Raw genomic sequence first — 23,128 nt, 5'->3', positions numbered from 1 at the left:
TTTTTTTTTTTTTTTTTTTTTTTTTTTTTTTTTTTTTTTTTTTTTTTTTTTTTTTTCGCCCCACCGCCTGCTCCTCTGTGGCTGTGGCATGCATTGCTCACTCCTCCTCATTCCAAAAACAAATGAACATGACCTTAGATTGCAGCAGATGGGAGCAGCATGGAAAAAATAAAAGTTAATATTGTGAGCAGCAAAAGCTAGGTACAAATGTAACAATGCACTGTATACACACCCATACACGGAATTAACCATGCTGGAGGCTCACAGCAGAAAAAAAGCCTGTTTGCTTTGTCTTACTTTAACCTATCTGCCAAATGTTAAGAATCTTACACTTTCATAATCGCCAAGCATATGAATAAAGTTGAGAAAAACAAAATGATGCAAACTCCAGTTTGATTGTTGGTGACCTGCCTAGAGCTACAGAAGAACATAGCCGTTTTACTCACCCGAGGACCTCTCTTTCCTGATGGACCAGGTAAACCTGGAGGACCCGGAGGACCCTGGTGATAGAAAATCAAAACAATTGAGGCTAAAACCTGATACAAGGACAGTATCACAAGTCTGAATCAGACCAGTTCTTCTAACTTTCTGCTCGTGCTGACCTTCTCAATTTGAAAACTAATTCCCAAACTACAAGCACGTGTGTTTTTAATCTGGCTCCAAATCAGATTACTGTTTAGAAAGTATCTTATGTGAGAGGAATTGGAGCTAACAATCTAGATAGTAACTTTTACTTAAGTGTATTTATATTAAAGGAAGAAAACATCAGTTCAAGGATTAGAAACAAGCAAGTGCAGTGTATTTCAAAACAAAGAACAGAGAATAATTAAGCCTTTTTAATAAGCATGCTGGCATGCCAAACACATTTTAGAAAGTCAGGAGTAACTGAAAAAATGAGATACCACCTCACAGAAAAGACAGACATCAAATAGAAGAAAATAAACATGGACAAATGATTGTTCAGTTTCCTATTAAAAGCTTCTGATAAGAATAATTGGTAGCATGTTTGCCCTTGTATGTAATGAATATAATTCTCTTTAAAGAAAATGCAGATTTTTTTAAATGCTAGTATATAATCTGATGTATCTTTTGCAAATAAATTAGATTATTAGTCACTATAAGAATATTAGACAGTGTACAACCCTCTGTATATCTAATGGTTTTGACCATAGAAACCTTTCCTTTTCTGTATGATTGCTGTTCACATTCAAAACCCCAGGATCTACTTCATTGTACTCAAGTACAAATGAGAGCTCTAGACTAAAATCTGCACTAATTTATATTTCATCTGTCACACTTGAGTCCTAAGGAGGCATGGGCTATTCTTAAGGGTGAATTCAGCTCCCATCCAAATGCCAGCACGACGAGTCCCAGCTTTAACAGAAACCAAGTACTCCTCGGGCAAGGGAAAACGGGCATCAGGAAAGTCAGACCTCATGAAGGAGGTGAGTCGATGATAGCAGGAAGGGATTCGACTTGCTCTTTCACCCAGGCTTCCTCGCAGCCCTGCGTTCTGTATATACTACCGCCTCTCAGCTGAGGCACTAGGCAAAACACTTGAGTGTCATACTGCCCTTCACCAAACACCACTGCTGAAAGCTGGCAGGGATACCACGGAAAACAGAAGGGCAACTATGGTAGTTGAAACGGCCAACTCGCAGGCTTTGCAAAAAAGGAAAAAGAAAAAAGAAAGAGAGAAGGGGAAAAGAGACAAACACCCTTTGGGGTTTTATTAGCAACCAATGAATCATTTTATTAAGAAAAAAGTTGCATTTTTAAAAACCTAAAGTTTTGTGAAAGTGGTATTTCTTTTTCCTTGGAAAGATAACATCACTGGCAGAGAAGACAGTGCTGATTATGGACTTTCGGCATTGTCAAGCCAATTACATTTGTTTGGCCAAAACAGAGACCACTTTAGACAGTTCTGGGAAAAAGACTGTTGTTCTAAGGAAGAAAAAAAAAAAAAAGATTTTTCTCTCCAATTATTCATAATAATCTTAGGAGTCTAATTGTAGTTCAACTGCCTATTTATAGTTGGGAATATTTGTATGTCCATACATACTGCACTAAGTCATGCTGAAACCCATACCCTGCACTTCCCTCTCTGTGTAGTTTAAGACGACGACACAAGTCTGTGTTACAGTCCTGGTCTTTAGGTCAAACTGTAACATGTCATACTTTTAGCATAGGAGGTTCGCTATTCAGCCTGATTGCATAAAGGCTCACTAGCATCCTCATATTTTTCTAAAGTAAAAAGTCCCTGTGTTTAATAACAAAAAGAATGTAGCAGACAGACACATGGAAAGCTCTTGACCTGGCATTCTTGTCCCGGTCCGAAAACGTACCTGAAACGGCAGAGAGAGCTCCTACCCTGCCACTGCTGAACTAGTATGCTTTCTAATCTCTCCTCTCAAATTGTAAGTTGAGATGCACTTCGCTTAGAAAATTATCCTGGGACTACAAAGGGAAACATGTTGTGTTTCTTATTAAGTAAAATAGTTGCAACTAGTGTGCATTTTTTTGCGATTTGTGGTACAAAGTTCTTCTCTATCCCTATTTCAGATGCTCTCTACATTTCCTTAAAAATACATTAATAGCCAAACCCCACCATTTTCCTAATAGAAATCTTAGTGAGTATTAACATCCCTGATCTTTGCTGCTGATTTATTGAATGAGGGCAGTGAGAACATTTTTCCCTATGTGACTTTTTAATTTTTTTTTTTTAAATAGTACCTGCTTCCTTTGGAAAAACAAAAAAAAAACCCAACAAAAACACCCCTCACTTCAATTACACTAATTCATAAGTAATTATCTCTCTTCATCTAAAAAACACAAAAAGAAGAAAATCTAATCACAACCAAGCCCTCAGCAAAGCCTAAAAGAAGCAGTAAAATGTATTTTGAACTATGCAGCCAGAGATGAATAATGCTTTCTCAAGGCTCTCTAAAATGAAGTCAACCATTATAGATGAAGGCTCTGGTTAACAATTATTAGCAATTAGCACCAGCAATGCAGGTGTTCGATTAATGTATTAACAAGGACTCCCTTAACCAGAGTACGTTACTCCTTAACCTCCATCTTAGACTCCTCCCTGCAACTCAAGCAACACCTCTGCCAACAGCAGACTTAGTAGAGCACAATTAAGTCTTCCTGGAAACGCTTTTCCGACTAGTTGTAAGAAGTTATTCCACCCTATGTACTTCTTCAACCTGTGAAAGCAACTGCAACTTCAAATCAGCACGACTGTGTTTATACTAGCTAGGAAGCTATTTGTGCCTCTTAGGCATCCATGTAAGCCACAGAATTCAACTTCTGAGAGTGAGCCAATCTCTCAAGCCAAGGAATTAGTCATTTGCTTGAATAGCTTTTCCTCCAACTACTGGAAACAGTAATTAAACAAACCTGAAGCAATTAAAAGTGTTAATGTGGTTTTTTGCATTTGACATTTTAACCACCACCAAAAAAAAAAGTGACTTTGTGTAAATATTACTGACACAAATTTAAAATTCATTTATTTAATAAGATCAATTTACTCAAAACAGATCATATGTACCTTAAGAAAGGTACTACAAGTTACTGTGCTTAGCAATTGTGAAAATTTCATTTAGCTATTGAGGGGAGAAGCTCCAGTTCCAAATAATCATGGCTTAATCCTGAAATAATAAAAGCAGATGCTACTCTTCCAGAAATTTTCTCTACCTTTCAAATGGCCATTGGGATAAATGTAATGGTGAACTTCCACAGACATTTTCTAGGATACTGAAGCCCTTCTATGGATGCATGTGTCTTGAACTTGCCCTAAGCCAGAGGTAACAGGAAGCATTTCATTTACATGTAGCAAGCCCCTAAGTTTTCAGATACACAACAGTAAATTCTGCATTAAGTGGTTAAAACTTCTGCACAGGCATATGCTGATCCTGTTGCCATTCAATACCTAAATCATATTCACTGAAGTTTCTCTTGCAAACCAACTATGATGTTTCTCTTTAAAAGGCATTTGACTACACCCCAACCACTCAACCTTAGCTCACCTCAAACACATTTTTAAAAGACTAAATTAAAAGAAACGTATGAATTTAACGCTTGATCCATCAAACACCTAAGGCAGGCAGTCCTTCAGCAAAACAAAAGTGACATGAACCTTTCTGCACATCATCACCAAAATACCTGAAATACACAGGAGGGAAGGAAACAGAAACACCAGGCTCCAAACCTCTTCTAAAAAAACCGCTCTCCACAAAAGGAAATTCCACTTCTAACATTGCTAATATCACTTGTTCTATTGTGCAGGTATCGCTCTGATTAGCCATGTTTTCCTTACGTCCCACCTAAAATTTCCTACTCTGTCTTGCCATACTTTCTGTGAACAGGCAAAAGTATCTTTATTAACTCACCCTTTGCAGAATTGTAACATTTGTCCCTTACTTTCATTACTAAACACACTTTTGTTTTAACCTGTACTCAGAACCGTATTTTCTATAACTGCACCACCGTTACTGCAACCTTCTGCAATCCCTCCAGTCTGTCTACATCCTTTTTAAAGCTCATCATCCAAAACTGAGGACGCTTCTCCAAACTGCAGCCTCAGCCTGTAGAAAACCAGTAGAAAAATAGCCTGTCTCTGATACTCGCCACTCCTGGTAATCTATCAAGCATCACAGTGATAAGATGCATTTATTTTCTAGTGCACTAAAACATCACTATCACCCTCATCTGACTGCCTAACCGATCACTCCCCCAGCCTCTAGTTGTACTTTTAATTTCTGTACTATTGCACTAAGTTTCATCCCATCAGTTTTAGACCATCTAGAATTCTGATTCTGTCACTCAGAATTCTTTACCTACTCCTAGCATGCTTTGCCTACCTTTTTAAAGCCTATTACTTCATACAGATATTAATTTTATTATTGAGCAACAAGGATCCTACCAAACATGAATGTCCACTTATTTTTTCTTCTTGCTTCATCTGCATTTCACTGGAAATGATAAAAAAAAAAAAGCACACTTCTCTTTCCAAATGCCCTAGAGCAGGCAGTCACTTGTGTATGATTAACCTCCTTTCTTTACAGCTGTGGAAGTCTTTCCCTTTCTCTGTCAAGAATTCCTACAACAGCCAAAGCAATGTCATCAACATCAGAAGAATATAGGAGGCTTTGGGTTATGGATTAAAGCTTTTCAATGTTGTTGTGCAGAAGATAAGGAAACTGCATCAGTTTCAGGTGAATTAAAAGAAATGTTTAAATATTTAAGACTAACATTATCTTTTTGCTACTAAAAATAAAACAGCAAGAATTTTAAGTTTTTATCTGAATCAGCAGATACTGAGATAGATTTAGCCTGGGTAGGGAAACGTGAGGGTTACCTGCAGAGCTAAAATGCATGAAAGTGATTAACGGCCCAATATATGCCCTGTGGCTAGGGAGAGCCTCAGCAAGCAATTTTGTTCAACTCAGAAATAAGCTAAGAGTGAAATCTCTGCCTACGCTACCCTTACTGCTGTTTATTTAGCACCACATTTAGGATCTCCGAACTGCCCTCTTTCAGGGTTCTCACCCTCACACCCCTTGGTTGGAATAACAGCATCTCATCCAGGACTCAATTCTGCCTAATGCAGGGCTTGCATTTCCAATTCCTCCTGGCAATATCTCCAGACTGCTTCTCCCTACCAACTAGACAGCCTAAGGAACACCACCTTTTGGTCTTCTACTATTCCTCCTCCTGGCTGAGTCTCTTCATAATCCAGAAAGCTTTTCCAAGAGAGAAAACTAATTCCTAGCTTATTTCTCAGAGGAAGCCAAATCCTGTGCAGATAGGCCTGCAGATGGAATTACCTACCAGCAACTAACCTAAATCAGCTCTTCAGCTCACATCAACCCCTCCTTCTACCAGTGTGGGACTATGTATCACGTTACTGCAAACTGCTTTAGGACCATGCAATGAAGAATATCAGTTTGAAAGTTAAACAGTTAAAAATACACACCAGATTTTTTTTTTTCTTTAATCTTTATACAGTGCCAACACCCTCTGCAACACAAAAAGGAGCGGTTCATCAGATGAATGGAGCAGCTTTCCCTCTAAACTAGTGGTTCAGGAGACCACACTGTTCCACTTTAAACTCACCTTATATTTTTGTAGTGGATTTTGGTCATTGCAACTGCTAGAATTTTAATCAGGGTCTTAATAGTTCTGAAGAAATAGGTGCCCTTTTCCATATGCTATCCATAAATAAAGGCCTGAATTCTGGAGCTCTGCTTTGCAGCAGGGTGAATTCCACAGCCATGGGATCATGGAATACAAGGGGCCTAATTATACAAGGCAAGAATCAGTTCTGGTAGATGATTAAAAGCTAAAACGAAGCTGAGGAGTTCAAGAACCACAAGAGCTAGTTCTTGCCTGTCAACTCCAATAGAACAAACATTATTTCTGTATTGAAATCTTGAAAGAAGATTCAAACCAACCACAACAAAATGAAAGAAGGGGGGGGGGAAAAAGGGGGTGGGGGGGTTTCATGCCTCATCAGGATTTTTTGTTGCAAGGGAACTTTGCAAGTTCCTCAGTGTTGCTTTTTTAGGCTCCCCACTGATAAGACTCTGGGGGTGCTTATGTATTAAAGTGTTAGAGCCACACAGATAAAAGCTGGATTATCTCTGCTCTTCTCTACATAGGTGTACTAGACTGAGAAAGCAAACCAAGACCACCTCTTCAAGTCTGAGGCCGACAACAGTGGCAGGTACTGTGCCACGCAACCTCCACGGAGCACAATTCTTTACAAAAGCTTGCATAGAAAAGGCCATGCAGAGGCCTCTTCTCCCTTTGGCATCAACCTCTCTGGCAACGCAATGCTTTGGCTTTGCCTCCGTTTCAGTGGGTGCTGCTGGACCTTTCATCCAAACTAGTGCCCACAAAGGGGACTAGATTAACTTCCCAGCTCTGCCACCCATCTCTAAGACCTTGGGCATGTTATTTAAATCCTGACCCAGCAAAACACTTCAGCACAAATGCCCCATATTCATTGCTCCAGACTATACCAAACGCAAGGTCTGCTCTAACTGCCTTCCTAGATGAGACAAACTTCTGCGTCCCCAGTCTGTAAGAGAGGCATAGAAAATGGTAATACAAACATCTTTGAACTCTCCAAATCAGCTATCACCTTTGACACTGTATGTATAGTGTCTGTGCCTAGAACAAAACCAGAGCGTTTGCTTGGAGTTTCTTAGTAATGCAACAACCAACAGCATTATCAGCAGCCATTTCTGTGCCACGTAAAAAAGAATGGATTTAACTTTCTGGGCTGTAACTGACTGAAATCACAATGTACAAGCTATGTGCTAAAATTACAAGCTTCCATTAGCAGTTACTAAACATCCTAAGCTCCAAAAATGGAAATTAACCTCATGTTGATGACATCTACATACTTAGTGATATGTCCCATAAATACTATCGTAAGGGACAAAAAGAGAAAAAAAGACTGACTTCATATTCAGAAAAGATTAAGCAAGAGCACCCCTGGACTAATGTGAATTACTTGTTAACACATTTTTCAATTGTGTAACAATCCCTTTGCATCTGGATCCTGTTTAGAGTAAAAATTGAACTTTTAAATAGGTTTTCAGTTGCTGACTACCTTAAGAAAAAAATATTTCAGTGCTGAAAGAATACACGCAATAAATTTATGGGCACATTCAAATATATACTAGGAGCTGCTTAACAGATATCAAATTGCTTTCCAGTAATAACCACACAAATGCACACACATAAGAAAAAAAGAAAAGAAAAAAAAAAAGATGAGCAAGTGGAATTATCTACTCCATGCTATGGTTTAAAAATTTTAACCAAAAACTCAAACAAGCACTAACTATCATATTTCCCAGGCTAAGCAGGAACTGCTGTTCTTTCTTGTCTGTAGCTTCATATATATTGCTCCCATTTTTATGTATTAAAAAGTTTATGAGCCTTGTGCACACAATAAGAAAGGACAAACAGGTTTCTATTAAAAGCACTACTGTGCATTTGCAATTGTTTCAGGGATCACTTACCCTGTGAACTGAAAAAATGCCACAAAATCTTGTATGACCGTTCTAGAAATCATTTTACATGCAGGTTTGCATGACCTCGTAACCTTGGGTTACAAATGACTTTACCAGTCTAGATTCTGCAACTGGTCTCTTTCTACAATTATGAATTTTGATAGCATTGCTCAACTGAGAAAGCTATGTCAGTCTTCCAAATAGCCTGGTTGTTCTTTTCATGGATCAGTGTCTACATTTGTGTACTGTATGAATTTATCCTGTAATTTTATTAAGTGAGCAGTCTCCATAATTAGCAGCCACAAACATCTGGCTGCCTGTCAAATTTTAAAGAAGTCTCGGTTGCCTACCACTTCACCAGAATGTGAATGTCTTGAATGTCTTTGTATTCCCCCAGTAAATAAAAATATACAACACTTACACCAAAATTACATGCAGGAAAGAGACATGCTTAAGGCAGACAAACATTTGTACTGTACAGCTGGGAGAAGTTGCAGTCACAGCTTTGGCATGCTTTGCGAGGTTTCTTTCAAAGCCTCTGTTAAATGTATGTTGCTGCATTATAGTAAAAAGAGTAGTAAAGATAACTTACAGGAGGTCCAGTTTCCCCCTTTGGACCTCTGACACTTCCCATTTCAAACATTTTGTCAAGATCTTCATAGTCATAAGCATAATTATCAATACCAATGTCATAACTGTTTTCCATGTGGTAAGTCTCATCAGCATCAAATGCACCTTCCTTTCCTGGACTGAGCTGATTATCCAGAGGGAGGTCAACAGGCAAACCATACAGGGTTGTGTTGAAGATTTGCTGCTTTTTGCTTGGTTCATCTAAATGCTGTTTTGCTGTGTCCATTCCCTTGCTTTCAGTTTTACTCTGTTTTACAGTGGACGTCAGAGAAGGCTCACTTTGTCTGCCTGCATCTTCTGTGGTAGTATCTAAAGCATTTGGATATGATCCTGTGGGGGTTTTAGTGATGTTTCTTTTTTCGCTCATTTCCTGCTGATGAAGAGGCAGATTGATGTTCTCCTGGAGTTTTGTTTCAGGCCAAGCTTCCAGCAACAGAGGTTTGGCCTCTGGAAACTCCGATGCAGAGACATTTCTTGACTCAAAGTATTCTGATAGAAAGTGAATCTGAGCAACACTGGTAACAGAAATGTTTGAATTTTCTTCCCTTCTATAAGCTGATATGCCTTCCGACTGGTTTTTCTCATCAATCATCATCTTTGAAAAAACATCCAGCCCATCTGACACGTGTGGAGCTCCTAGCAGAGATCGATACGTTTCAGCCTGGCGACACTGCTGTTTCACATATTTACAATAGTTTGCAGAGGCTTCTGCAGAGGGAATAACATCTAGCTGACATATAACTCCTTCAAAGCTAACAGAGTGAGAGTTCATCCTGCCCAGGGTAAATAAACCATCCAAATCAAATGTCTCCACTTCAGAAAGTATTTCCCTGCTATAGTACTTCTTTCCGCACTCAGCAAATATCGAGACAGTCTTGTCTCTAATGTCAATGGCAAATGAATGCCATTGTTCGTTATGAACACTATAATCAAAGTATACGGACTGCTTCCCTCCAGTGTACACCACTACCTTTCTCGGCAGCAACTGGACACCAAACTGCAGTCTACTTTTGTTCCTAATACTGAAAAGGAAAGCATTATTTACTCTGTAAGAGTACAACCCAACTAATATGGTGAACTGATGCCCTAGATTTGATGGTATGACTTGAGTGATGGGGGACTCAATATGTGCATCACTAGTTAGTACAACTCCTGATACGGTTAGACGAACACCCTGAGGTAACAGAGATGATGTTGAGGGCACTGTCGTCTCTGAGGGCTGTTGAACATCTTTCACAAGGCCTAGTTGATGAAGAACATCTATTGCTGTAAAAAGAAATAAAGGCATACTGTTGATTTTGTTTACAAGCTCATAAATTCAGATCCATATAAACAAATATACACACGTCTTAACAAATCTGTACTTCCCAGAGCATATATACTGCACACAGCAAGGCCACCGAACCCCTAGTGTAAGGCACACCAATCTTTCACGTAAATCAAATAATTAAAGCCAGAACAAAATTTCCATCTTTAAAAGAAAAAAGAAAGACACATAGAAAGGTCCACGTAATGCCCATTGTAGGTTAGTTCATTTATGAAACTGAAAAATCCCCATTTGCTGTCTTCAACTTTTTCACAGTAGTCAATAACCACACTTTGTTAGTTCCTTATTTATTTGGCTAATCCTGCCTGCTCTTTGAGCAGAATTTTTTTTTAACTTTAACTCTTTCTTCTGCAAAAACCTTCTGCAATAAACCCATGCTTTTCCTCTTTATTAGAAAAGTTTAAATGAAAGTATTTGGGGGGAGGATTGCTTTGTTTTTAAGAAGGGACAAGCTATTTACAACGCAGTAACACCTCAGTGGAGCACCAGAAGATAGTCACTGGCTCAAAGCAAAATAGAAAGGTTAGCCTTGCTGAGTAGCTACTATGTGCTGCAGAGGTAATGCAACTGGTACCCGGGAAGAACTGCTGTGCTTCCACCAGGGAGCTTTCCTCCCGCCAAGCAAGGCCCTGTGCCATTACAGAGCTGGCTTCAAAGGGAATTGTTTTCCCTGTGGGATCACCCTTGATTGTATGTATCTGTGCCAAAGTTAGCCAGACTAAAAGAGAACAAAGATCTTTCCAAGGGGAGATGCAGCAGAGTGCGCTGACGTCTCCTTTCCCTCCACACAATTTACTTGTTAGGGCCAGGGATGAGGTGAACTCTGCAGATGCAGAAGTGGTGAGGAGCAAGGAAAGAGGAGAAGTGTCAGGACCCGAGGGGCAGTGCTCCCATCTTCTGGCTCATCTGTCCTCCAGCAAATGCAAGGCTGCAGCTACCCAGACGAGAGACTGAATTAAGAGCGCACTCCACAGCAGGAGACAGCAGTGGACATTAAGGAGACAGAGAAACCAGCTGTCCAACCGATTTATGTCCTGTAGATTTGGTTTTGGCATCTAGAAGTCTGGAGAGGACATCTTCCTGCGGCGGTGTTTTCACTGTTGGATTCTCTAGTGTCTTATACAACGTGAGCTTTGTGCTTTAGCCCTTTCCTTAGCCTGGACCTTACAGTATCTCCATCTTTTACCTGGCTAAATGTCTTCACCTAATGGGTAGAAACACAATTATCTAGCTTCCTGATAAACTGAAATCGTATCTGACCTGGGGTAAGAAATCAAAGCCACTTGCCTCCTAAAGGGTAAATCAATGGTCAAAGATGACCAAATTCATTTGGTATTGCCTAAATCAGATTTAGGCATGTTGGAGTTGGTGGGCATAAACACCTTCTTCCTTCAGGATGAATATAAAGACACTGTTAGATCCCTTATAATGCAGCTGAAACAGAAACACTACAAAGGCTTCAATAGGAGCTAAACCACATGTCTCCAGCAGCCTTCCTGTAGGGTCGCAAAATAAGACAGCATTTATGGCATTGATTGGTAAAACTGCTTGTCTGGGTGTTTGTGAAAGGTGCCACAGAAATACTGCAGAGACAGACAAAACACAATCATGGAAATAAGAGACAAGAAGGTCGGGGGCTAAAACACATGACATAAGAAAAGGCTGAAGGAGCTACATTTGCTCGGCCTGGAGATGGGAAGGTTTGGGGGAATCTAATTACAATTGTCCATTATCTGAATGGGGGTTACAGGGAAAACAGAGAAAAGCTGAGGAGTAACGGGCACAAGCTGCAACACAAGACATTCCAGCTCCATAAAAAAAAAAAAGCATTCCCACCGCAAAAGTGGTTAAGTGCTAGACCAGGGACATTGTGTAATCTCCGTTCCTGGAGATTTTCAAAGCCCAACTGGACAGGGCCCAACAACCTGAACTAACTTCAACATTGACCCTGATCTCGGCAGGAGGTAGGACCAGATGAGTTCAAGGTCTCTCTAACCTAAATTTTCCATTTTTCTGCACAAGGGGAAACTGAACATTGTAGTTTTCATAAACAGCATTGCACAGAAGCATACGATATCATTTTTTTCCCCCTAAGTGGAACAAATGGCTGGACCTAAGCTTCAGTGAACTGCCTATATTAAAAGTGACTAGTTGTATCTAACAGTGGCACTGATCTAATAAGCCTGACTGGGAAGAGACAGGCACTTTCCCCAGCATTTAGCTGAGGGTACTTTTACTATGCACGTTGTGCTTATATTAAGTAAATAAAGCTATTAAATGGCATAACAAAAATTTGGAGTGACCAAGAAGAGTTAAGGATTCTCTGCTATATTAAGAGAAAAGAGCAACTAAAACAAATGGATGTTCGCTCTTTTAGTGGAAAAAAGGTCTCCTTTCCCAGTCTTCCCTTTCTCTGTTTACTGAATGTATTCATAGCAAACTTTAAGAATAGACAGATGTTGGCTTAGTTTCAGTGGTAAATTATGAGAAGAGCCTGAGATTTCCTTGAGAGTGGTTTATAAACTGGAACCAAAAGCATCAACCTGAATGCACTGTACATCTTGAAAATTAATTACACACCTTGTAGTGTTTCTAGTCATGTTTGAGATTCACGGACGCGCCAAGATTATCCTGGCGGGTAGCCAGCGCAGACAGAAGTATGGAGAAAGCATATCTTTGCAAAAAGTCATGTGTACGCCAATTTCTCAAGATGTTTTGCCTCAGAGCAATTAATTTACTATGGCTGTATTTTTATCTGTCTAACTGATAACAGAGGTCAGGTTATAGCACAGCTTCGAAGCACAATGCATCTGCTAATGAACCACCACAGTTTCCCAGGACCCTGGTCCTGCGCGGTCTGCATGTAGTTATGAGAGTTTTAGGAGAAAGCTGTACTTGTATTGCCCTTGTGAAAGCTAAGAAGAAACACAGGTCCTGGGCAATGCAAAGGTCTTATGCATGCAAATAATACCCCAAGGCTGGAGACACTGCTCCAGCACTTCTGTGCACTGGCTGGGCCAGCTGACTGCACAGAGGAGAACAGCTAATAATCTAACCTAAGGTTGTGCCTAAATATCACATCCTAACCTGAAATATTTGGCAAGTACTTGTATTTTAAAATATTTGTAATTATGTATTTGTATTTAAAAATAACAATGCATGTAATCTGTCCAAAGTATTACAAATTAAGTTTAAGGTTTTTGTTTTATACTTCAAACTGGCTTAAAACAGTCAATTTAAAAATGACATTCAAGACTATCGCTACTAAATCTCAAACTGCAAGCAAAATTGCCAAAATTCTGGCAGTTCTGATTTGAAAACAGCACATTGTTTAAAAGTTATTAAAAAAAGGAAAATCATCTGAAAGCATGATGAGAAATAAGACACATTCTCCACATCCTGCAAACAGATTTCTGCAAACAATGACAGATCCTGAGAAAGCTAAACACAAATAAGTGTTGTGTGAAAAATGACAGCAAAAGATTAAGTATCAACTAATTATTCCTTGCTGACTTGCTGCCTGTTAACCCACCATCAAGCCAAAAGGCTGTTCCAAACGTTTTTGGCCAGTTGTTTCATTTCTGGTCCAACATGTATTTTTATTTTATTTTAAGGCTTTCAGAAGCTCTTGGCAGTACACAGGGTTTTGGGAGCAGGCAACCCTCTCAGTTCTTCTTCCCAGCATGACAACCACTATTTTCTTTACCTATCAGTAGTCAGTTTTCTTTGTTTACCCATGTCTGCACAACATCTGTCTTCAATTACTGTTCACTCAACCCATTAGTCCCCCAAATTGTAACGGCTCATCTTCTTGAAGGAAAAGTTGTTTTGGGTTTTTGGTGTCAAGTGCTTTCCTTCCACCTTCTAGGAGGACTTGAAAAATTCACAACCTTACTGCATCATGAGGGGAGGGAAAACCTAACATGGGCTTTGGCAAAAAAATCTTCTGACCCTCTTGTGGCACAAAAAAAATCCCAAAAAGGAATTGGGGAGGGATGAGGGGATTTGGCTATTTGATCGTTCCACACCCCTATTCTGTTCAGTCTCTCTTGTTCATTCACCACATTCTTCCATACTCATGACTACTGTGAAGGCAGGATATTTGGGGTGCTCTCTCCATTTCAGCAATCCTAGTATACACATTACTCGCTTTCCCTTTGCCAGTATGAGTAAGGGAAAGACAAGGGTCATTCATCACTCAGCTCCTGATGAGAGTAATTGCTCATCAGGTTGCCCATTTCCTAGGTGATGCTGCATCTGCAATTGGGTAAATTAAGACACCTGGCTGCAACCAATGCTGTCCCGGACACCAGGCTGAGTGACCGGCATAGGAAAGCCAACCAGATACATTGATTCTGTATGTCCTTGAGCCACACTCAAAGTACTATTCCTAAAGGCTGAGGCTGTACCTTTACATGTATTTCACTGAACACAATTTGTAGCAGCCTACCAAAATGAACAAGGCATAGCTTCTCAGGTAAAGCACGCACAGGCTGTCCCATCAGCTCAGAAGAGACGGAACGTTAATTACTCTAGCTAACATCTTCATATTTGGCAGAATACTCTTTTTTTTCAAAATACAACTGCCAAGAAAGTTTTAACAACAACTTGAGTGTTAACATATTCCTAATGGGCAGACAATCCTGTTCCTGGATGTCGTGGTTTAACCAGGACACTGGACAAACTCTGAGCACTGCAAATGGAATAGCCCTAGCTCTGCAGGTTACATACTGAGACTGAAGGATACACTTGAGCTGCTCTTTTTTTGAGGAGGTTTCCTTTTGCAACTTGTTTACACACTGTGCAAATAAGTGCATGAGGGACCACATTCACCCACAGGCAGAAAGTTGCATCAAGGTTCAATGCATCATTTTGATCCCAAGCAAGCACTTGAAGAAAATGAAGTCGTGTACGGCATCTGTGCACTGGGGGTGGAAGGGATTTTCCATTCAGTAAGGCTTCTCATATGGCTATCTAGAAATGCTGTTGAGTTATTTTTTGATAAAAAAAAAAAAAAAAAAAAAAAAAAAAAAAAAAAAAAAAAAGAGTAGGAAAGCTCCTTCATCTACTGGTGACAAAATAGAAAATAACCAAATGTAAGCATGTCAAGACTGGAGGCTTTACCCCATTTGTGCAAAGCTCTGTGCACGGAGGTACTCTCAGCCAAGAGGCAAATAAGCCTCAGGCTGCACCCACTCCCCCATGCCGCTGTCGCCCCCCGTCCTGTAGCCTTCACAGTCCTCGCCTGAAGTTTTGTTAGAAAAGCAATTCTCAGGCTGAGGCACATGAGAAGTGAGAGAAATTGTTTATTTCTTTGCAGAGGAAGAAGGTGGGCTGGAGGGATGAAGACAACTCAAACAATCGCTGCGCGCCTGTCTCTGACATCCCTCACCTGCTCCTGCTACACCGGGAAAGCGCAAACTGCCCTAAAACAGCCTCTTCCCTTTCCATCCCCGCAGGCCTGGAGCAGGGCAGGCCACACACATCTATGGGTGCTGCCCCTCCTCCGATGAGAACTTGGCTCAGCTATTAGAAAAATCCAGGAAAATCCCATCATCACGAAAGCATGTGTCCCCCATTGAGCTGAACGTGAAAAATCAACAACCAATCTTACCAGGCAAACAACAAACTAGCGGAAGGCAAAACTACAAAGAGAACAGGGGAAAAGAAAAACACAACTGAAGAAAAAGCCAAGCTTTGCCAGTCGCAGGGAATGATGAGAAGGAAAAAGGCATTGGTGAGAATAACGGTGGGAGGCTGCTCTAGCACCCTCTAGAACAGGGCTCTAGCAAAACGTTATCAGGAATGAGTCTTGTCTTAACCAGCTGTGCAACCCAGCTGTTTGTATTCAGCTGAGTATTAGCAGTTAACGTACTTACCAGCCAAGGATGACCTATTTCTTGCTTCACCTGCACGGTGAAGGAACATAGCAGAGAACTGATGCTGCCACTCTCGTGGCAGATAAGAAATGACTAAATGGCATGTTACCTCCACCACTTCGGGACGCAAATATTCCCACAGCGATCTGTAGTGCAAGCTGCACATCTGGTGCAGTTTCAACAGCTGGCAGATTAAAAAAGAAACTAGAACCAAGACAACCCTATTTCCTCACCAACATCTGCATCTGAATGCAAAACCAAATGAATACACAGTTTCACTTTTTGCTTTAATGATGCCAGCCTAGACTAAGCCTTTATTATATGCAGTGGTTTGCTTGCACAGCCCTAAGTGCAAAGGTAACTCAGTCATAGCTTGCCACCCCCAAGGACACCCACTTGCAGTGGAGACACAATCAAAGCCTTTTCACTGTAAAAGGCTTCTCTTTTATGAAGAGCTTGCTTAAATATGTAAGCAATTTCATAGACAGAAAATCTGAGTAATTTTCAAAAGGTCATCTTTTCCAAACTGGTTGCTTTAAACTTTTGGTCTCATTATGCTGTAGCTGGTATTTTCTTTAAGTCACCACTCAGGAACTGAAGGTCACTAGTAACAACAGCCATTTACTCTTTTCATCTAGTAACAGATTATGCAAATGTCCTGTCATAAAAAAGAGCTTTCTCACCTTGTTTGGGTACTTGTGCAACAGCCACAGCTATACATATTGCAATAAAAAGGAGAGTTTTCCTAAAAGGGAAAGAAAGAAAAGAACATGTGAGAAAACATCTACAGTTTCAGAACTCCAAGGAATTAGAAGCTTGATTCAACATCCAAAGTCAATGGCAGGATACCACTGACTTCAGCAAGTCCTGGATCAAAGCCATCACATTGTACAACTTTCCACTGATGCCAAGAAGGCGTTCTACACAAAGATCAAGGATTATGTATGCCCTCATATATAGTACATATATTTTACACTGGCTTATATTAATAAAGTGTCTGCATCTGGTTTATATTTTCTTGCAGCAGCTTTCAAACACGAATGCTGCTATGTCGTACATTTCTTCCTGGAAAGAAAAAAAAAAGTTATTGTAAAGAAATGATTAATTTTAATTTAAATTTAAGTTAATACCTGTAGAGATCATTAGATACTTTTGACCTGCTATCGGTCTTGTCACTGTATCACATCATTTTACCATAAATGAAAATGTTGTGTCACACTTTTGTTCCTGTATTATAAAATTTTGCCATGTTACAAACAAGACGTGCTCTTCACAAAGTAAAAAAAATCCCGTCACATTTTGACTTAAAACTTCATGCTCAGATAGAAGAGTGCAATACTGATAGGTATCGCAGGCTCACCGATTGCAACGGACATATGTAAGGTTGATATAGATTACGTGCTCAAAATTTGCTTTAAATGAAAAGTGTTGGATGTTGGGCAAAGAACACATTTTTACCGTGGTTAAAAACAGACTGCTGGTTTTTACTCAGTTATCATATTAGCCAGATTAGCATCTAATCACACTCTTTTCAGTGACCGAATCTTTTAACAAATGAGAAATATATTTTCTGTTAATGTTGGACATCCAGGCACAGAAACAGATGTCTGTAACAGTAATAACCACCTATACCTATTTAGTTCTAAGAAGAAATGTTTCCAAGATACCAGAAATATAGTTCTGATGCTAACTACTCAACTCACGCTCAAGCTTCAGCTCAAGCCTCTTGCTCATTAACATATGTAACCTCACTGATTTTTCATAGTATTAAATGCTAGATTGACTAAAAGTGTTTGCTGGACCATGCCAGAGAGCACTTGAGTATCTGGAATAAACAGTATTTGAAAGTAACACCGTTGCAACTAAACACCTGTAACTTCATGTGATGTAACTGTGCCAACTAATTAGTCAGCTTCGCACAGCAAAAAAAAGCGCAGGAAGAAAACCCTACCACTTTTTACAGGAACGTATGGTTCAAACGGCAGGGGAAGACGATCCTTCCACCGGAGTTTTTACCGCCAGGTTGCCTTCAGCTCAGAGGATAACATATGCATAAACCAAGCATTAGTAATGCTACAATGACAAGAAATCATGCTATGATTTAAATATTTACATATATAGATACGTACAAAGACACACACACACAGAGCGAGCAGTATTTAGTGAAAAATCTTAATATTCCTTTCAAGGGTTTGCAATTCAAACATCCCAGAAACATCCAAGTGCATGAAAATCACAGAGCAAAAATCTGGTTTTATCAATTTTCTCAGCAAAGCAAAGGAAAAAAAAAAAAAAAAAGAGTAAAAATTCATTGATCTAGCAGAGGGTGGGTTTGATTACTTACTCTCCTTCCACTTAGGCAGTTTTACTGTGGGGTGTCACCCCCGTTTTCAAACCAAGTCCCCCTTAGGGGAAGGGGGTACTTCACAGCTGGTGTCGCTGCTTCTTGCGGGCCCCCTCCCCAGCCCAGCCAACCCAAGCCTCCCCAGCCCAGTCCAACCCAAGCAGCAGGTAGTTCTCAACCACCCCCTCCCCAAGCCCAGCCCTTGACAGACACTTGGCAACCAAAGCCCGCTGGCTGAGCCTTCCCCCAATTCCTGTGATGAGGAAGAACACCCATGGCAAATGCTGGGAGGAGAAAGGAAGCATTATAGACCCAACCAATTCCCATTCCTTACAGGTGTGTTGGTTCAAATGATAACTAAAAAAGTGCACTATCCACCACCACCCACTCTCCCGCTGGCAAACCTCTCTGCTGTCCTTTCCTTTTCCACCTGATCGGCAGCCTGGACTGTATTCACAAATTGCCACACCGATTTTCAGGCAAAGCACTTATTTAAACAGAATTTCAAATTATGGGGGCAGGGAAGAGAAGTTTTGTAAAATTAGACTAAACATATTTTTCCTTCTATGATATATCTTAAAAAGTCTCCTGCAGCATTCTTCAAAACATCTGCTCAAAGTTTTCAAAGCAAATAAGTGGGCTGGATCTTGGACAAAGTTAGGTCCATTAGTTATACACCTACACGTGGATTTGCATATTGTGAGAGCTTAAGTTTTGGCAATCAGAACAAATGAATAATTTAAGGAACAGTAAGGCATGATAATGGTAATATTTTGTCATTGGTATTGCGACTGTAAAACTGTAGATACATCATGTTTTTTAGAAAAAAACACACAGAATGTACAGGATATTCAAAAACATGCATCATTGCTCCAGTTCTGATCACAGAAGGGGAGTAGGTGGAAACTACGCCTTACAAATCCTAACGTGCTTGTAAGGGCACGTTTTTTTAATTAACCACTGCAGTCCCTAGCTATTCCTTTCTTCAGGCTTTCTCCTGCTACAGCCATGAAACATCTACTGGAGCAGTTCTGCCACTCCTGCAAAAGACTTAATATTGACCATTGTCCAAACAGCAGGTCAGCTACAGGACACTCGCTTTGTTTTTTTTCAGCTCTGAAGACCAGAATTCACGTTCATAGTTTGTGTGTCACACAACGCATTATCTTTTGATCTAATGAGAAGCTCAGTGACAGGCAATAGCTGTGTTAGGAAGAAAGTCCATGCACTGCACTGTATCAGCTAAAACTCAGGACAACTCTTTATTTATTTCTTTGACTTTCATGGGCACAAAATGGATTTGCAGTTAAAAATAGCGTAAGACATTTTAGTTAACTCCAAAGTCAGGATGCTCAAAGGACTCCAGAGCCCAAAATGCAAAGATGACTCCTCTTAACATTACAACAGCCTCTTCCACAACGTCAGCCAGGGACAAGCTGTGTGTCAGGTATCTGCCTCCATCACCTCCCAGCAAGTGTTGTAGGAAGGCAAGAAATTCCAAAATGCTCCAAGGGCTGTAAATTAGACAGATGTAACTGGATATACAGAAACATTTAGTGAGAGGTAAAGACAAATGTCTGGCTTACACAGTGCTCTCCAACTAATGTCAAGAACAGATGAGTGATCAGCTAAGAGAAAAACCAGGGACCAGAGACAACCATAGGGCTGGAGGTCCTCTAATGCGTGGGAAAAGTTAGTCTTCCTTTTTTCACAACAAGTAAAGCTTTTTGTAAATGAAACCATGTGCAACCTAAAGTGAAGTTGTACAAGGGATCCCTCCATAGCCAAAGATGAAAAAATGAAATTGTGTCTTTCTGAGAGAATCCGTTCATGAAAACTCTCCCTTCTTGGTCAAGATCACTACTCTTCGCATTTGCAGCTTTTAAGCTGCAGAGCAGCCAGTTCTCAGTCTCCATTCTCACACCAGCACTGCCACTAAGCCAGCAGGCTCCCTGCTGTGCAACGCATACGTGGCTTGATCCATCGTCTGCCATAGCTGCAAGGAACAAAGCAAGCAGCATGCAGAAACCCTGGATGGCATGCCTTAGCTGAGCCCATAGCTCTTGGGGAGACTTGCCCTGTTGGGACACAACAATAGAAAAATGCAAAAGCATGTGGCAGGGAAGACTCCAGCTGACTCGAATCTGGCTATTTTTCCCCATTTAACATCACACATAAAGCTGTTCCAACATCCCTTGGCTATGTCCTGTCCTAGAGTCCAGGTATCTCTTGAGCTTCCTCCCCTCCTCCGACCTTCTCATCCTCTCTCCTATTTTACATGCAAGCACAAGCTGAGGGCAACTATATAAGTGTTTGGAGAAAGGCACTATCAAATGTGGTTGAGCTATTCTACCACTTATAATAGAGCTTATCTTTCTGACAATCTTTGACATCTTGTGGCTGTTTGCCTTTTCCTATGAGTGGACAGCGACTATCCATGTTTATTTTTTTCCATTAGGGGTGATGGATGGATGAGGAAACTGGTAAGCTTCAAAGCAAGTTGTGGCAAGCAACAATGAAAAATTCCACGCTCTGAAGACTATTCAACAGCCTACAGAGCTCGGGTTTGGTCAGTGCACAGCAGTATCCTCTTCATTCCAGGCTAGTTTCCTAAACCTCAAGTTTAAAGGCAGAAATACCACTAGCTGGCTGCTAGAGAAGGCAGGGAAACCTGTTCCCAGTGTAACTGGCACAGATGCATTCAACCCTGTGCTCATCAGTGATGATGGTTTAAATACCAGCACCTGCCCCACGTGCATTGCTTCATTGGATCTCCTCTGAGGACTGCTGAGGAGAATGGCCCAGTTTGTGCCCATCAAGCCTGAGGAAGGCTTTGCGAAAGGTGATAGCACCTTATGGACAGAGATGCCCTGGGCCTCTCAAGGACCCCAAGCTGTTAAAAACCTTATCTTTCAAGATCTGAGAAGAAAGATACCTTCCTTTGCTGCTATGATGAGATTAGCCAGCAGGTCCAGTGCTGCTTCCCAAGTTTTGAGAGATGCACTATCAATATGGCCTGAGGGGACGCGACAGCCTCCAAAGCCTCCCCCCGGGTGACAGTCACGTGCCCTTTGGGCAGGGATGCCACTGTGTATCTAACCAGCAAGGGGGAAGCTCCTGAATCCTTTGCTGCACGTTCACAATTTGAAAGAAGGGAAAAAGGAAGAGACACAAGATAAGGTGAGAAGTAGAGGATCAAAAGATGCTCTTTCCTTCTGAGGAGCAGTGGCCTAAGAGGAGTCCTACAACAGTGCTGTGGTTCAGAGAAAGGAAACTCCCTGCCTGGTGGCCCAGCCACTCTCTGGACAGCGTTTGGCTTAAGATGAGAAACTACCACATCCAGAGGAACAGTCAACTCTTAGTATTTCTAAAAGGAGAAAAATTAATGAGAAAGATGTGATTTTAGAACCATTTTATGAATATGTCCCTGACTTCTTACACTAGTTCTCTTGTCTAGATAGCGTACACTAAGTGATTTCCTCTGTATTAAGGCAAAAGTATAAAGCTCAAATTCCCACTCCTGTGAAATACTCCCTTCTTTTGGGGTTTATCTCTGTACATTTTGTAGATCGGTCTTCAAGTGTTCTACAACTCAGCGCCCGCAAGAGACAAGGGTAACACAAGACTGTTCATGTTTTAAAATTAAATATTCCATCACCAAATTTGGTGAGAGATTCAGGAGTCATGCAGCTGTAGGAGTTTTATTTATTTAACCTGCAGAGACACCCCTATACAGGTAGCAGGTCTGATCTAATGGCATTTCCACGAAAAGGTGGTCTAGGTTGCAAGGGATTGACTGGTTTGATATATGCTAAGGAAACCTGATCCTTTTGCGAAGAATTCTGTTTTTTTAACACAGACAAGCAACCAGGTTGTTTTCTCTCTAGTCAAGTAAATTAGGTAAACAAGATAGAAGCATATAGATACATATTCTGAAGCTATCTCCGATTCTGAACTCGGGTAAACTGCATCTCTGCTACTTTACTATGATTCAATTTATGTTTCTCTATCAGCAATATCCCTTTACAGATATCAAATAAACCCCTTTTTTAAATTGCACTCATACGATTCCTGAAGAAGTCCCACAGACACTGCCATTAAACACACAGATCTCCCGGGAAGGCCACCTTCAGGCAGCCACGTAACTGCTCATAAGCATTCAAGCGCACCCAGATTATACACCAAGCACACTTTAGCAGCATAATCCTCACTACAACGCAAGACAAATCCTTCTCTGTCCCACTCGGCGCTCTCAACAAACTTAATTTAAGCTACAGCCAGAATAAAATAAGCACTTTACAAAAGGAGAGACATACTGGTAACCTCTATAATATCACTACAACTATCAAAAGGTCACAATCATCTTGCCTAGGCTGCTTTTAGGCAAACTATAGAGAAGAGCGAAGCTTTACCTTTGCATCGCAGATGATGATGCATTAGAAATACCTCAGCCTATTGCAGAAGCACGTAGATACAGGGCATCTCATCTGGTCATCTCTGTTATTAAGAGAGCAGCCTCAGCTCTTAAACGTGAATTCTGCAGGTTTTGTTTGTTTGCTGTGTTTTAATAGCTAGGTACCAAAAGGGAGGAGGAGCAGCCGGGTTACTTGTGGGTGCAGAGGAACGCTCTCCCCCAGCATCCCTATCTCCCCCTCGGGGAGCGGGGGGCGTACTGGCTCTCAGGTCAGGCCGCCCCCGCTCCCCGGGGGGGCCACACTCCCGCGTAACCCTCCCCGGGCCGGGCTCCCCAGAGCCAGGCTGTCTGCCGGGGCGTGGGCTTGGACGGGGGACGGATGACACGAGGGTGCTGGACGGGACCGGGAACATCCAGGAAAGCAAGAGGGAGAGGAGAGAGAAGGGGGAGCGCCTGGAAGGGCTAGGGGCGTGCGGAGGGAAGAGACGCACAGGCGGGCTCCGTCCG

The 23,128-nt window shown here is 41.1% G+C and overlaps 1 protein-coding gene across 1 annotated transcript in view; it reads right to left on the bottom strand.

Moving 5' to 3' along the window:
* COL24A1 (collagen type XXIV alpha 1 chain) overlaps positions 1 to 23,128 on the bottom strand; it is a 161,347-nt gene that overhangs the window by 132,516 nt on the left and 5,703 nt on the right. Inside the window, exons 6-8 of the mRNA XM_009274268.2 lie at positions 16,547 to 16,608; positions 8,620 to 9,923; positions 447 to 500 (exon numbers count right to left, since the gene is read on the bottom strand). Of these exons, the coding sequence (XP_009272543.1) occupies positions 447 to 500; positions 8,620 to 9,923; positions 16,547 to 16,608 (1,420 nt within the window). The remainder of the gene's footprint in view (positions 1 to 446; positions 501 to 8,619; positions 9,924 to 16,546; positions 16,609 to 23,128) is intronic.

This window comes from Aptenodytes forsteri, unplaced genomic scaffold (assembly GCF_000699145.1).
Source record: "Aptenodytes forsteri isolate BGI_AS27 unplaced genomic scaffold, ASM69914v1 Scaffold59, whole genome shotgun sequence".
Classification (NCBI taxonomy): Eukaryota; Metazoa; Chordata; class Aves; order Sphenisciformes; family Spheniscidae; genus Aptenodytes; species Aptenodytes forsteri.
The sequence above is the reverse complement of the archived record's forward strand: the minus strand, read 5'-3'. Positions and strand labels throughout refer to the sequence as shown.